At 45.1% G+C, this 13,854-nt stretch overlaps 4 protein-coding genes across 4 annotated transcripts; 3 read left to right on the top strand and 1 right to left on the bottom strand.

Annotated features, from left to right (window-relative positions):
- Positions 1-682: 682 nt before the first annotated feature.
- C8R40DRAFT_1065300 (uncharacterized protein) lies at positions 683-2,031 on the top strand (the record flags this gene model as incomplete). Its single annotated transcript, XM_046225647.1, has 3 exons — positions 683-1,679; positions 1,815-1,907; positions 1,967-2,031. 3 exons carry the CDS (start codon positions 683-685, stop codon positions 2,029-2,031), a joined length of 1,155 nt encoding a protein of 384 aa, XP_046092772.1.
- Positions 2,032-4,651: 2,620 nt separating this feature from the next.
- C8R40DRAFT_1079395 (serine carboxypeptidase) lies at positions 4,652-7,082 on the bottom strand. The gene is made up of 12 exons (XM_046227040.1): positions 6,728-7,082; positions 6,559-6,665; positions 6,466-6,507; positions 6,278-6,408; positions 6,111-6,221; positions 5,947-6,046; positions 5,779-5,894; positions 5,555-5,672; positions 5,416-5,488; positions 5,153-5,349; positions 4,902-5,095; positions 4,652-4,836 (listed from the first exon to the last, which is right to left on the bottom strand). Exons 1-12 carry the CDS (start codon positions 6,967-6,969, stop codon positions 4,768-4,770), a joined length of 1,500 nt encoding a protein of 499 aa, XP_046092771.1. The 5' UTR covers positions 6,970-7,082; the 3' UTR covers positions 4,652-4,767.
- A 2,623-nt stretch (positions 7,083-9,705) lies between these two features.
- C8R40DRAFT_60589 (protein-tyrosine phosphatase-like protein) lies at positions 9,706-10,800 on the top strand. Its single transcript, XM_046235598.1, has 3 exons — positions 9,706-10,552; positions 10,610-10,695; positions 10,754-10,800. Exons 1-2 carry the CDS (start codon positions 9,889-9,891, stop codon positions 10,642-10,644), a joined length of 699 nt encoding a protein of 232 aa, XP_046092770.1. The 5' UTR covers positions 9,706-9,888; the 3' UTR covers positions 10,645-10,695; positions 10,754-10,800.
- A 249-nt stretch (positions 10,801-11,049) lies between these two features.
- Positions 11,050-12,486, top strand: C8R40DRAFT_60260 (ChaC-like protein). Its single transcript, XM_046235591.1, has 13 exons — positions 11,050-11,156; positions 11,214-11,238; positions 11,298-11,368; positions 11,444-11,503; positions 11,569-11,599; positions 11,666-11,719; positions 11,793-11,806; positions 11,859-11,933; positions 11,990-11,995; positions 12,054-12,087; positions 12,145-12,215; positions 12,277-12,354; positions 12,408-12,486. The coding sequence occupies exons 1-13, from the start codon at positions 11,115-11,117 to the stop codon at positions 12,450-12,452; spliced, it is 606 nt and encodes a 201-aa protein (XP_046092769.1). The 5' UTR covers positions 11,050-11,114; the 3' UTR covers positions 12,453-12,486.
- The last annotated feature ends 1,368 nt before the right edge of the window (positions 12,487-13,854 follow it).

Below are 13,854 nucleotides of genomic sequence, written 5' to 3'. Positions count from 1 at the left end.
CCTACTCCCCCAGAGAGCAGCCACTATGGATGGCCACCATACTGGTCTCCTGGGGATAGATAGTGTTCCTAGATTGTTTGCAGTGACGACTGTGGGCAATTGATACTATCTGCCTCCCGGTCCCCAAGTTCTATGCTGAAGCGGCAGAGCTGCGTTTGAGGCTGGTACTTATTTGACCCTGGACAATTGTGGGCGTGTATGGTGTTGAAGATGAGGGGGTACCACTAATGTTTAAAAAGCTTTCTCCAGGAATGAGGGTGAGTACACTTTTTATGAAGCAACTGTTTTTGTGTAACTCATGGTCCTCACTGGACGCTCTTGGTATTATTTTAGTTAAGCTAGGTATTTTTGTCATCTTGTAAGAGTTAAGTGTGTTCAAAAGCTTGAATTATGTTGGGACAAAGTCGTCATGAGCTCTATGACTTTGTCCCAACATAATTCAAGCTTTTGACCACTTATAAAATTTAATTGTAAACAAAATTCCTTATATAAGGGGATAAATAATTTCAAATGTAATAGAGTATGGCGGGGTGGATTGTTGAGTGACACAGGACTGGTTGTACTCAATTAGAATGGAAATTGCTGCTGGGTCACAAAGATAAAAAAAATAGTACGTAGCAGTTGCCTATATTACTCTAATTAACTATCTACAAGATAATTGGTTGGAGGAAAGCAAGCATCAATGTCAAGGAGAAAGCAAAAGTTGAAGTCAGAACTGAGCTTAGTCAAACTGAAAGTCGAAGTCGAAGTCGAAGTCGAACTGAAAGCCGAAGCCGAAGTCAAAGTCGAGCTTGACTTTAAAGCCGAAGTCGAAGTCGAACTGAAAGCCGAAGTCGAAGTCGAAGTCGAACTGAAAGCCGAAGCCGAAGTCGAAGTCAAAGCCGAAGCCGAAGTCAAAGTCAAAGTCGAAGTCGAACTGAAAGCCGAAGCCGAAGTCGAAGTCGAACTGAAAGCCGAAGCCGAAGTCAAAGTCAAAGCTGAAGTCGAGCTCGACTTTAAAGCCGAAGTCAAAGCCGAAGTCGAAGTCGAAGTCGAACTGAAAGCCGAAGTCGAGCTCGACTTTAAAGCCGAAGTCGAAGTCGAAGTCGAACTGAAAGCCGAAGCCGAAGTCGAAGTCGAACTGAAAGCCGAAGCCGAAGTCAAAGTCAAAGCTGAAGTCGAGCTCGACTTTAAAGCCGAAGTCAAAGCCGAAGTCGAAGTCGAAGTCGAACTGAAAGCCGAAGTCGAGCTCGACTTTAAAGCCGAAGTCGAAGTCGAAGTCGAACTGAAAGCCGAAGCCGAAGTCGAAGTCAAAGTCAAAGCCGAAGCCGAAGTCAAAGTCAAAGTCGAAGTCGAACTGAAAGCCGAAGCCGAAGTCGAAGTCAAAGCCGAAGCCGAAGTCAAAGTCAAAGTCGAAGTCGAACTGAAAGCCGAAGCCGAAGTCGAAGTCGAACTGAAAGCCGAAGCCGAAGTCAAAGTCAAAGCTGAAGTCGAGCTCGACTTTAAAGCCGAAGTCAAAGCCGAAGTCGAAGTCGAAGTCGAACTGAAAGCCGAAGTCGAGCTCGACTTTAAAGCCGAAGTCGAAGTCGAAGTCGAAGTCGAACTGAAAGCCGAAGTCGAAGTCGAAGTCGAATTGAAAGCCGAAGTCAAAGTCGAACTCAAAGCCGAAGTGAAAGTTGAAGTAAAAGTCAAGGTCAACTGTGAGATTTACTTAGACGCCCACTCCTGCGTGTACCAATTCACCTCTAGAGGGTGCAAATTATAATTATATTGGCTAGAAATAGTGTAGGATTACTGCTATGAGATAGCTCTACCTGTGTATATAACTTTTATAGCAACTAATTTTCACCAAATTAGTGTCAACGCTGCTCAGAAGAGAGTAATCAATGTAGGCCATATATCCAATGCGTACAACACAATCAACCAGAGTACAAGCACTCGCATCAATTTCCGATTTTGTAATAAGCAGTTGTTTAACATGTCACAGGCCTTGAGAATGGTTCTGGATTGGATATGAAGTTGAGTCAGAATGCATATCAAAATCAACAATGAGGGCTTTCAAGGCAACATGCAGTCGGAAAGGGAGGTCATTGAGAATTTAGAATAGACTGGACCACCGGAAAGGGAGGTAAATGGGAATTTTGAACATGACCTGCCTTTCCAGTGATATTGTTGTTCAAAATCTCAAAAGCCTTCCAAAAGAGACCTGAATTAAGAAAATATGAAGGATTGGATATGAAATGGAGTGGGAATGCATATCAATATTGAGCACAAGTGGGGTAAAGAGAATACACAGCCAGAAAGGGAGGTCATTGAGAATTTAGAATAGACTGGACCACCGGAAAGGGAGGTAAATGGGAATTTTGAACATGACCTGCCTTTCCAGTGATATTGTGGTTCAAATCCTCAAAAGCTTGCCAAAATTGAGTTGAATTAACAAAATAAGGAGGATTGGATATGAAATTGAGTTACAATGCATATCAAAATGGAGAATGAGGGCTTTCAAGGCAATATACAGTCGGAAAGGGAGGTCAATGAGAATTTAGAACAGAGGATACAGCCGGAAAGGGAGGTAAAAGGGAATTTTGAACATGACCTGCCTTTCCAGTGATATTGTGGTTCAAATCCTCAAAAGCCTGCCAAAATTGACATAAATTAACAAAATAAGGAGGATTGGATATGAAATTGAGTTACAATGCATATCAAAATGGAGAATGAGGGCTTTCAAGGCAATATACAGCCGGAAAGGGAGGTAAATGAGAATTTAGAACATGACCTGCCTTTCCACCAGAACTGCCTTTCCATAGATCCAAAGGTGTGAAAAGAGGTTTTTGCTATGGATGGGAGCTCAAAATGATATCAATATTGACCAAACCAGTGAAAACGAGACATAAACAGAGGTTTTGGAGTGATTTAGGAAGACTGGGTTTCCGGCTGGTTTGCCTTTCCATGAGAAAAAGGGCATGAAAGGCCCAAAACGCTAAGGGAAAGGGCATGCCCTTTCCGGGTGTAATATAGTTATAGGCGTACGCCAAAAATCTGGAGAATATCGGTATCGTGAGTCGCAGTTTCTTCGGTCAACTGACTCCATGAAGAGTGTCTAAATCTTCTACATGTAGCCTGCTTGCTTTCAATGATCAACAACTGGTATGCATACTCTAAGTATACCGCGCGCCTCATTTTTCCCGCATGTTTTGACCTTGCGCCAAATTATTACTACAAAAAGGCGGTGAGTTCATGACAACTTCAGGGAGAGAGCAATACTTCGACGACTAGTCGGAACCCCCGGGCTTTGAGCACATCCACACAGCCAAATTTAAGCAACACGAACCAATCGAGATTTCACTCAAATACATGCGCAAGGAAGCTCGAAAGATATGACCAAACACTGCAGTGTCTTGTTGATCTCTCTTTTGAGAATGCATATTGTTATGACACTATTCACACTATTCACCCCACCAACCCACAAAGGAGCAGATATACCAGATTAGAAAGCGTCTCAGGCTCACGGGAGATGACTACAAACTACATATCGTCTTCACTGAGGTCAGCGACAACAACTTTCTGTACCGTTTTTAAATATACTAATGCTTGTTTCTCCCGCGGATATATTTCACCGTCCTGCACTTCCGCCGCCTTCTCTAAACTCTTTTTTGCGATGATATACCACGAATCTCTCAAAGAACCTGCGCATTATCATTCCCGGCATGCTCCGGTCACGTATGGGCAAATAACGCGTTAATATCGCGACACATTTTTCCAGTAAAAGTCCTAGCAGGAATAAACCAACCAACCTCTTACTCTTCCGTTTCCTCTTCTGAGATAAATAATCTATAGGCACGAATACATTAAATCGACCGAGTTTCTCGCTAATTCTCTCACCATTCTGGTTGCCTGTCCGACCATCATCCTATCCTATCCTAATTAAATTCAGGTTGCAGGATAATGGCCGATGATGGCCTATGCATATCGAAACGACTGTTATCATCTTACATTACACATCACGTCTGCATTCTGTTCTGATCTACCTCCTGTTGCCGAGCCCTGATCATGAAGCTCCTATAACCTCTTGTAGCCCTTGCAATACCAACCAGGTTACGACTTGAGCTCTGAAACTGAAACTCCTTGTTGCGTCCGGCTCAACAAGATCTCAGCGCTCAGCGTCCTTGTTACTTATCGATAGCTTTCATGTAAACCCAGCCAAGCTTCATTTTAACCCTATTCCCCCACTCATGTTTGCAACATGGGGAACACTACCAGTAGGGACGGTGCAATGACAATTTTCTGTGAAAATTGCCGTTGATAGGATACGGAGTCACCGTTGTACAACTCATCGCAAAAGACCTCAAATCGCGCTGAAGCTTGCAGCTGTTACTATGTAGCACGAATGATTGGCTTTGGTTGGTAAACGCAATGAATGCATTTGAAAGTAAAAGAAGTCCGAACAAGAATGTTGAGGTATTTCTTTTACTTCTCGAGGACTTCCATGTTTTTATACCAGAGAGCAACCGACACTTTTCCGCTTTGAGCACGATTTTCAGACAGCATATTGTTCCTCGAAAAAGCTGGCATTGGCCGCATATTCTCCTGCGCCCGAGAATTATGTATCTTACTCACATCTTACCTGGTGTTGGCGGAGTCCCTTGTTGGAAAATGGAACACCTCAACAGACTTTGCTTGTAAGGAACTTGATATTAATACGTTGCAAAAGTACATGGAATCTTTTATCAACACTCTTCATTCATAAAAGGAAGATGTTCAGAATGTCTAGGCTCGTGATATGAACAGTTATAGTTCTTCTCTTGCTATCCATCGCTGCACGAGCGCTAACGCCTCTTTTGGTTTATTATACGGAACCTAAAAAAAATTGCCGAATTACGTTCAATGTTAAGTGGTCGAACAGGCGATGAAATTGCACACACCATATGTCCAGCCCCTTGAACCGTCGCAAACGTGAACAAGCCTCCCCTCGCACTCCTGGTAATACCGGCCTTCTTACCAGCAAGTGTCCACTCCCTCAATTCCTGTGAAGCAAACTCTTCTTGACCGCTCCATTCCAATTCCCTAGACCATTGCTCATTACCGACCCAGTTACATATCCAGTCATACGAGCCCACTTTGTAGATCGATATATTCATGAGAACGCTAACAGAAAACAAACGAATAAGCCTACCGTAGATTAACACCCTTACCTCACGCTCCAACAGTGCCGCCACATAATCCCGACTGGAATGAAGGATATCTTGCGTCCCATCGAACGCAGCGCCAACATTAGGATTGCAGGCGCTGAAGTTGACTGGAATCTCTGGGTGTGTGTCGACACCTAATTGAGCACGGATGGGAGGTTGGGACAGGAAGTTGCTAATGGAACTGGTACAGTAAATATTCACAGGTCAGCTAACGGAATACTCTATTCCAACTTTCAGTAAGACTTACACAGTGACTGGGTAACAAAGTGTTTCCTCAATGCTTCCGTTACATGGAACACTGATATCGTACGGATTCATACCTAGACACCAAAAGCCGAAGCAGTCAAGCCAAGTGCTGCCCCAGAATACACCGCTGAATTACCCACCGGTAGCCTCAAAGGGAGAGTACAGCATAGTATTACAAAAGTTCGAAGCTGCACCACAATTGATAGTGTCATACTGGTCGACACAGGACTCACGCAACCATTTTTGGCATCGAGGTATCTGCACGGATGGGAAGTTTCAGCACACAAAAAAACAGAAATTCACAAGGGTTCCCAGCATGGGTGGTCGGAAGTTGTATATCGCATTGGGAAAAGATGCCACTTACAACTTTCTTCATGGTCACACAAGTGCCGATATCAAGAATAGGATCAACTGACGCCGCGGTGCAAGTCATGTCATAGTACGAAGTAACCATTGTGTAGAAGTCTGTCATCCCGTTTCCTACATAGAATAAAATCAGCTTCAAAGGACCTACAGGAAGGCATGGACGTACCAATCATCACTGAGGTGAGATTGATGGGAGTGATTCCAGCTTCAATGAGAGCAGAGTTCTGGTCATACACAGCGGAGGCGAACAGGGGAAGGTAACGACCCTATAATTTATAGGTACAAGCAGTGATTAGTAGGGAACAGTACAGAGCTGAGGTATATACTTACTCCATAAGACTCGCCGGCCATGTGGAAGCCTCGCCCCTTAAATCTAGAAAAGTTCTCGAAAAAAATAGCAACGAATGCAGCAACGTCTTTCGCGGCTTCCTCTGTAGTACTCTGTTGATAATTGGTCATGCGTCGACAAAAGTTGGGAATCGAGATTAAAGACGCACGACAGACTCTCCATATTCGGCGTAGGAAAACCCGACACCGATAGGTTGGTCGATGAAGAATACGTTGGCATTCGTGTTCCATGATTCGGGATGGAATTTTGGACCATCGTCGTCCAAAACTCTGCACGGACCTGGATATCTTCGTTTCAGTCACTTGTAATGAAATCCAATGCAAACATACGACGTACCAAGTTCCATAAAAAGTCCAAGTGAGGACGAACACCCCGGACCTGAGCGATCTTTCAGTTCTTGTCATTGTCGGTGTTAGTACAAATTTGTACCTCCGTTTGTCCAGAAGATTACATCGTCTTTATCTGGGTCACTCCTGCTTTCAAAGAAGTAGAAAAATAGATGTCTGGCTTCGATGTCAATGTATCCAGTGTAGGCACTGTGAAACATACGAGGAATAAGAGCCAATTGAAGTAAGAATAATGCATGAACGTTTCTTACTTCACAGTAGAATCGCAGAAGTCGCTCTTCTTGATTCTGACACTGTGTTTCGGGAAAAATGGATGACCTAGGACGGAGAATCCCGAGTCTTTCACATAAGATAAGGATTCCAGAGGTGTGAAGAACTGCGAGGTCCAGGTCTTGCTTGTAGAAGCGTTCACGTTGAGAGATGGTGTCAAAGGTACTTGTGAAGCCAAAGCCTCAGAAATAAGAGCTAAGAGAGCAAGCGTTCTGGTGAACATGGAGATGAAACGGATGAGAAAGGCTTCTGTCCCTTGATAAGGTCATGCTGGCTGGTAAAGAGAATGTCCACGGTATATATTGGGATACTTAAAGTTACCGGCAAAATGAGGTCAGGGCGAAATCTCTTTTAACTTCAACCATAACGGGGTTCCGTCATTTCTCGTCGGAGCGCTTTTCAGGCCTCCCTTCGACAACTGGGCACTGGCCAATAGTTGAGGTTTCAACTCGTATCAGGTCGTATCGATCGTATCCCTGAAAATGCAAGCGGCTCCTGAAACTCAAATCGAGATAATTGTTAGAAACTCAGAGGAAATTTCGTGCGTCCAGCTATGTATCCTCAGAAAATGACTTAGACTCACATCGAACCACTCAGTATTGTACGCGGATATAATGCATTCCAAAATATATATTCTCATAAACCAAGAGATTATGTACCGGTACTACAACACCGTCAAATTTTACCTACATATTGGTTAACTTTTCTGTTCCTCATTCAACAAACTCATCAATCCACCTCTCCTTCATCCAGGTCAAGGCAGATCCCGCAGGAGCTGGTCCGGCGCCCGGACCTCTCCTCCCTGAAAACACTCTCTCAAGTCTAACAAGGCTCGGGAGGTTGACGTCGAAGTTGTGTTGCTTGCAAAGGAAAAAGGTGTTGTTTTTTGGTGCCCAAGGCTGACACCCGTAAGTTAACGTTTCAAAACATACTCCTTTCCTCCGTGGTATTGCACACCATTCGCTTTCCTTGTCCATCCCCGTGTCGTACGCTAATGTCTGGTATTGTATAGTTGGGTGCACAAACCAAAAATGAGGCTTCCGTGACATGTAATGGTAGGAGAAGGTATGTTTCAGGCGATGATTCCTTGTGTTCAACGCAAAACTTCAAACTTGTATCCCCTGTAGAAATCCCTTTCATAGAGCCTCCTCTCTGACCCTGAGCGCAAACTCATCCCGGCATTAAAAGCTAACGACAAAGGCATGACCAAACAAAGCCGTTTTGTTGTCGCTAAGACCGAAGAAGGCAGGTAAAGGGAAGCTATTTGATAGCCATATTGGTGCGAAGCCTGTTGATAGGTGAATGTCTTCATGGTTTAATTATTCGTCCCCTGCCCTGTTGTTCCTCCGCCTGTCTCGTCCTCTTCGTCTTTTGAATGTGGATTAACCGTCGTTGTCCTCGTCCTTTTCTTCTAGCCTCGAAATCGCGTTGGACCTCATTCAATCCTACTTCCCGGTCTCATCTAGTACGCCCGTAAAGACTAGCAACGGCGAAGGCAACTCTACCAAACACGCAGGTGTTAATACTTCTATCGGCTCCGTATCGAGTATCGATGGAGGCCGACGTGGAATCTGCTGCTCCTGCAAGTAATGGTAGCGAAGCGAAGACAAATATGCGGTTATGGAGGCTGCTGCACCCATTGTGGAGACCTAAGACATACCATGCCTCCGGGATATGGCTCAAAAAAAGAACCAAAATTTACACGAAGTACAAGGGGACGCTTCTTTCTCCTCTACATATATCGTCTCTTAATTACTGCCATGTATCTCTTTCTTCCGTGATCATCTTAGTCGTCGTTGTCATCGTTGTCGTATCCCTTATACATATCTATCGTCCTCTACACCAACTTTCCTCAACCCCCGCTGCTGCTCCTCTTCCCCGGTCGTTCATGTGTCTATCTACACAACCTCCTCTAGCCACTCACTTCATCAAATACCTCGGTATTTGTTATCGTAGCTGTTGACTTTCTTTGCTGTCTACATAAATGCCAAGAAAGACGGTGCAATCAATATGAGAGATCTACAAGTACATTGAACTGTAGTGTGATTCGGACAATTGAGACTGATCCAGCATTAATCCGATACTTTCTACATCCGCATACGCCGGATATGCTCCATTCAACGCAGGAAATCGAAAAGTTTAGAATCCTAAAAAGTAACAAAGCCAATGCAGTTATGTTCATCATCTGAGTCCTTTATCTGAAAAGCCTCTTGTCGTTCCTTCTTTGCTCGAAATAGCCACTCCTGTACAAATGTAATCGTCCAATCATATCGATTGCATATCTAGGATCGAATGAGCTGCTGAGCGGTCCCCTAACGTAGGATCTGACTCTGACAATTCGATAATCGGTAGCAACGCGTTGGAAGAGCATTTCAAATCCATGTTGTAGGGTGTTACAGGCCTGCCAAATGTTATCTCGATCATCTATGACTCGTACTTGTGTTCGCCCTCACTAGAGTAATGATGCCTGCTGCCAGGGCATGGAAGGGAGATTGATGTGCCACAAACCACAAAGGTGCGACATCCACGGTTCTTCTGGGTTTAAGTGTGGAGCTCTCTCATCGAGGAGCGGTTGATGATTTCTTGGTTGTTGTGGATGGATTGGAGCGCGTATTATCGAGGGGAAAAACTCTTCGCGGATATTTGGTTCTGGAACAGGGACCTCCCGCTCAACGTGCTCACGAAAGCTCTAGATCAATTCCGAATGCAATTGGTGGATTGTAAGTACATAGCCCTGAAAGATAACTACATACTTCCAGGCTCAGGCTCCACCTGAATGAAGTTCACGCGCCATGTTGTTGTAACGTATCTTGCTGTATCTTGTGCCTTCTTACCAGGAGAGTCCGAAAAGAACCGATCCTTGAGGCTGCCATAAATCAAAGTTCAACGTATATTGTATTTTTTGAGGAATGGTCCGACCCCGCTGCATTGGAACGTACATCGATATCAAGACACAATGGGGAGACAAAGGCCGTACCATGCGGAAGCACAATTGGGTGGATAGCCTCATGGTCTTACATAATTGCATTCTAGCCCCAATCCGAGTACCCTTTCTTTCTACTTCTCTACCCACACGATCTCTATATAAACGTTTCTCTACTCCTACAATTTCACCTTACACCCAAGACAATTCGTATCTGTCATGTCTCACTTCAGCGCTGGTATCAAGAAGAACACCACTCGGTCTGACCAACGAGCAGACCAGCGGCTCCTGGCGAAAATGTCTCCAGTTGACCGCCCGTATCCTCTAAACGCTGTCTGCCCCAGACCAATACCCAACTCCTACTGGGCAACTCCTTTGCTTTTGGCTTGCGAGTACCCTTGGACACCTAAAAATCCATACAGACCCAAACTGGACGCTCTCCTCAAGGCGGGTGTGCGCACTTTTATTGATCTCACTGAATGTGGAGAGCTTTCCCCTTACTCGAATATCCTCTGTGGGCGTGCGGCTCTTCTTGGCATCGACCCTGCAACGATTGAGTACCACAACTTTCCTATCCGTGACCGATCGTTACCACAAAGTGCCGAGTACATGAATTCTGTCCTGGACGTCTTGCGTGACAATGAGGTCCGAGCAAGAATTAGCGCGGTTCACTGTCGAGGTGGTATCGGTCGTACGGGTATGGTCATCGGTTGTTGGCTCGTTCAATCAGGAATTGCGAAGGACGGCGACGAGGCGCTTCAGATCATCGCAAAGGAGTGGTGTACTGTCGAGAAATGCAAACGCTTCCCACATAGCCCAGAGACAGGCCCTCAGTTCCAATTCGTCCAACAGTGGATGCGAAGGGACCGATGTGGCGATCATGGTGTGTACGCGTCCATCTCGTATTCTTTTCGCTTATCTCCTTTGACAGAAATTAAAGAGGCTTCACTACAAAAAGCGCAGACTGTCGTGTGATTCTCTCTCACTATGGCACCGCACTCACCACCACATTGTTCTTTACTTTGGGTGAGTGACCTTCATTCTTGCATTCTGACCTCGAACACACTGAATGTTTATCTCCCAGGGTTTATATATGCTGGATTTACCTGCTTTTGACGACTATTTCATTCAAGCACATTGGACACTACGCTGCTAATTCAAATCTTTGACCCACGTATACCTGCTTAGACTAGTAGATGCGTTTACATGACCATCATGACTCTTGTCAACTATCCTATCATTCTTTGCCCTACCCATGTAGTTATTGTGGTACATAGGCAACTGGTATAGACCATATCGACAGTATAGTACAGCGCTAGTCGTTTTTCCTCTAATACCACTGTATTTTTGAGTTTCTCGTGCAAATTATGAGGTCACATGATTGAAACGCAACTCTTTCTTCATCTACTTCATCAACGAAGACCTCCGCCTCTAAAGCTTTTGGAATGACTTATACCGTGTTTGGATATGGGTCGCTCATCTTCAAGGTAGCGACCGCGTAAATAAATGCTGATATATCTTATCAAGGAGATTCTCAATCCTAGCCTCCGCCTCATGTTATCTCTGAAGGTGCTCACTAGAACGAGTGATCGATTAGTTTGTTTGCTTTTCAACGCAATTTATCCCAGCCCATGGATTTCTGAAGGGATACGTCCGTCGATTCGCTCAGAAATCTCATGATCATCGCGGAACGCCCGAAGTGAGCTCGCATTGACCCCTCATGTTTATGACTTATCTATCGATGGATTGATTCTAATTCGTTCTTTGGACACAGAAACCTGGACGTGTGGTGACACTGATCCACAAAGAAGAATGGGACGTGTTCTCGGGATCAGTACGTCGAATAGTACATTGTGACAGAGCCCCAAAACGCGTATTGACATTCGACATTATTCACAGGAAGCGTTTCCAGATGAAGACATTGTGTGGGGTAAGCTTCCCACTCCTGATTGCGGAGCTCCGTCATATGTCGATCGATAACGCCTCAAGAACACAGGGATTGCATATACTATAGATCCAGAATATGAAAAGGAAGTCCGGGAATATCTAGGTGGGTTCATTCTGCCTATCAGGCTCATGGTCGTCGGTGGATGGTCGTCGGTGTATGAACAACGTTGTACCAGATTATCGGGAAAAAGTAAACTACCTTTTATCCGGGCTCTACTTGACTCTTCTGACAAACTCCGTAGGATGGTTACACACTGGAAACAGTCAATGTTTGGGGGGTTGACTCGAATGGACAAGAGACAATAGTTTTACACGGGGTATGTGGTACTCAAACTTAAGATCTGTGACTATTAACGATTTTCTCTCTGATTAGGTGCACGTACGCTGCGTTGAAATAGTGCGACTGCCCCAAGAGCTGACAGGTACTGGCGCTCTAGTGCTACGTCGGTCGTAACGACAACCCTTCCTTCAGTAAGTTCTTTGACTCCGAATCTGTGTAGTACTTATCAAGTTAAAACTTTGTTACAGTTGGTTCTGAACCGTTAGACACTCTCGCGCAGAAGATATGGGAATCAGTCGGTCCTTCTGGACCTAATAAAGTAAATTCATCTTTGACTATAATTGCTGCCTAAACTGAATGATGCATCGCATCGATATCAGGAATACCTATACAAACTTGTGGAGGCAGTTCGCAAGCTGGCACCAGAATCCCATGATTCTCATTTGTACGCGCTGGAGGTACGTTGCCATTCATCAGTCGCTTGGTCTAAGGCTTATATCAAGGTTTATAGACAAGGATTAGAGCGTTAGAACAGTCGATTGGATTGGGGTCTTGATCTCGTCCTGATGAACTCGTGTGTATATAAACGTGTAATCGTGAGTAGTACTCGAAATGAATAGCTGATTTTGTCGCTCACAAGCTCGCCAGTATACTTTTAGCAATTCAATTCTTGTTCTCAGTTCACCAATTTTTGGTTGGCATCATACCAGCACCCCACTAAGTACGGTGTCACTAGGTGCCTCCAGGTGCCTCCTCTAGCCAAGGAGCGGACTGGAGTTAGGCTGAACTGCACAGCTCCTTTAGGCAGGAGAGCGCGGTAAATTTCTCGCCTTCGGATCAAATGTTGAGTTTTTTCTTTTTGAAATTCTAGGCCATCAAGTTGCAACTTGCGACGTTCAACCAAACGAGCCCTCTCGAGTATCTGTATGCCTCGGATGGGGGCCAAAACAGGCGCATGGTTCATGTATCTGATCTTTCCCGACCGGAGTAAGGAAGGGAACGGGCCTGTTGGGGCGTGTAAGTATGGGATGATATTATTCAGGAATAAGGAGAATAAATATGGTTTCAGTACCATCAATGTTCATCAATGTCGCTTCGCGATACGCATCAGCTGCCTCAGGGCATAGGGCTGTACCACGAGCGTATAAAAAGGGCAGCGACCGCATTCTAAATCCTTGCTCTGGATTAGCCCCGCATCCGACAGTACTGTAGCACTTGTTGATCAAGTTCACCTTCAAACACAGAATTATCGGAAATGCCATCGTTCAACACCTTCCAATTCGTGTTCTTCCTCTGCTTCGGCCACTTCTCGGGTGTATTCACGGCTCCGGTACCCAGATGGAATGGTATGTGCCGTGTAGTACGAAGTTCTTATTCGAAGGTTGAAAACTCTGTCTAGGCAATCATCACTGGTCATCGTCTGGGAGCTCCGGTGAGTTCGAAAGTTTTTTCCCGTTGAGACAGTTTATCTTATCTACTATTTTAAGTAACCACAAGCGCGTCTCCTGCGGCAAGCACGACTACTAGCTGGGATATCAGTGTGTATATATCTTCCCCCAGTAATATGCAAAGATCTAATACCCTCTCAAAGACGGTGCTCCCGTTACCATAGTTTCCGTCTCTCAAGGCCCCGCACTGACTCTTGGGACTGGTTCGACTACGGTAGTTGGCAGTTCCACCTACACCGTTGCCCCTGCACCTACTGCGACCACTACAACGAGCTGGGACTTTAGTGAGTAACTGTTTTATCCAACGAAAAGGGCGTTATCTCATCTCGTTCGAAGATGGTGCACCAGTAACGGTTGTTTCAGTTTTCAGTGGGCCTGTACTTACTCTCGGCGCTACTGGCTCTACTACTACTGTGAATGGCGCTACTTATACGGTTGCACCATCGTCTATCTCAGTGAGCATGTCCACCAGCTGGGGTGCCTGTGAGTTTACGTTTCTTGCTCTTTGAT

The sequence above is a fragment of the Lentinula edodes genome (genome assembly GCF_021015755.1).
Source record: "Lentinula edodes strain Le(Bin) 0899 ss11 chromosome Unknown C8R40scaffold_1, whole genome shotgun sequence".
In the NCBI taxonomy this organism is placed as follows: domain Eukaryota; kingdom Fungi; phylum Basidiomycota; class Agaricomycetes; order Agaricales; family Omphalotaceae; genus Lentinula; species Lentinula edodes.
Note: the sequence above shows the minus strand (reverse complement) of the source record. Positions and strands in the feature narration are given on the sequence as shown.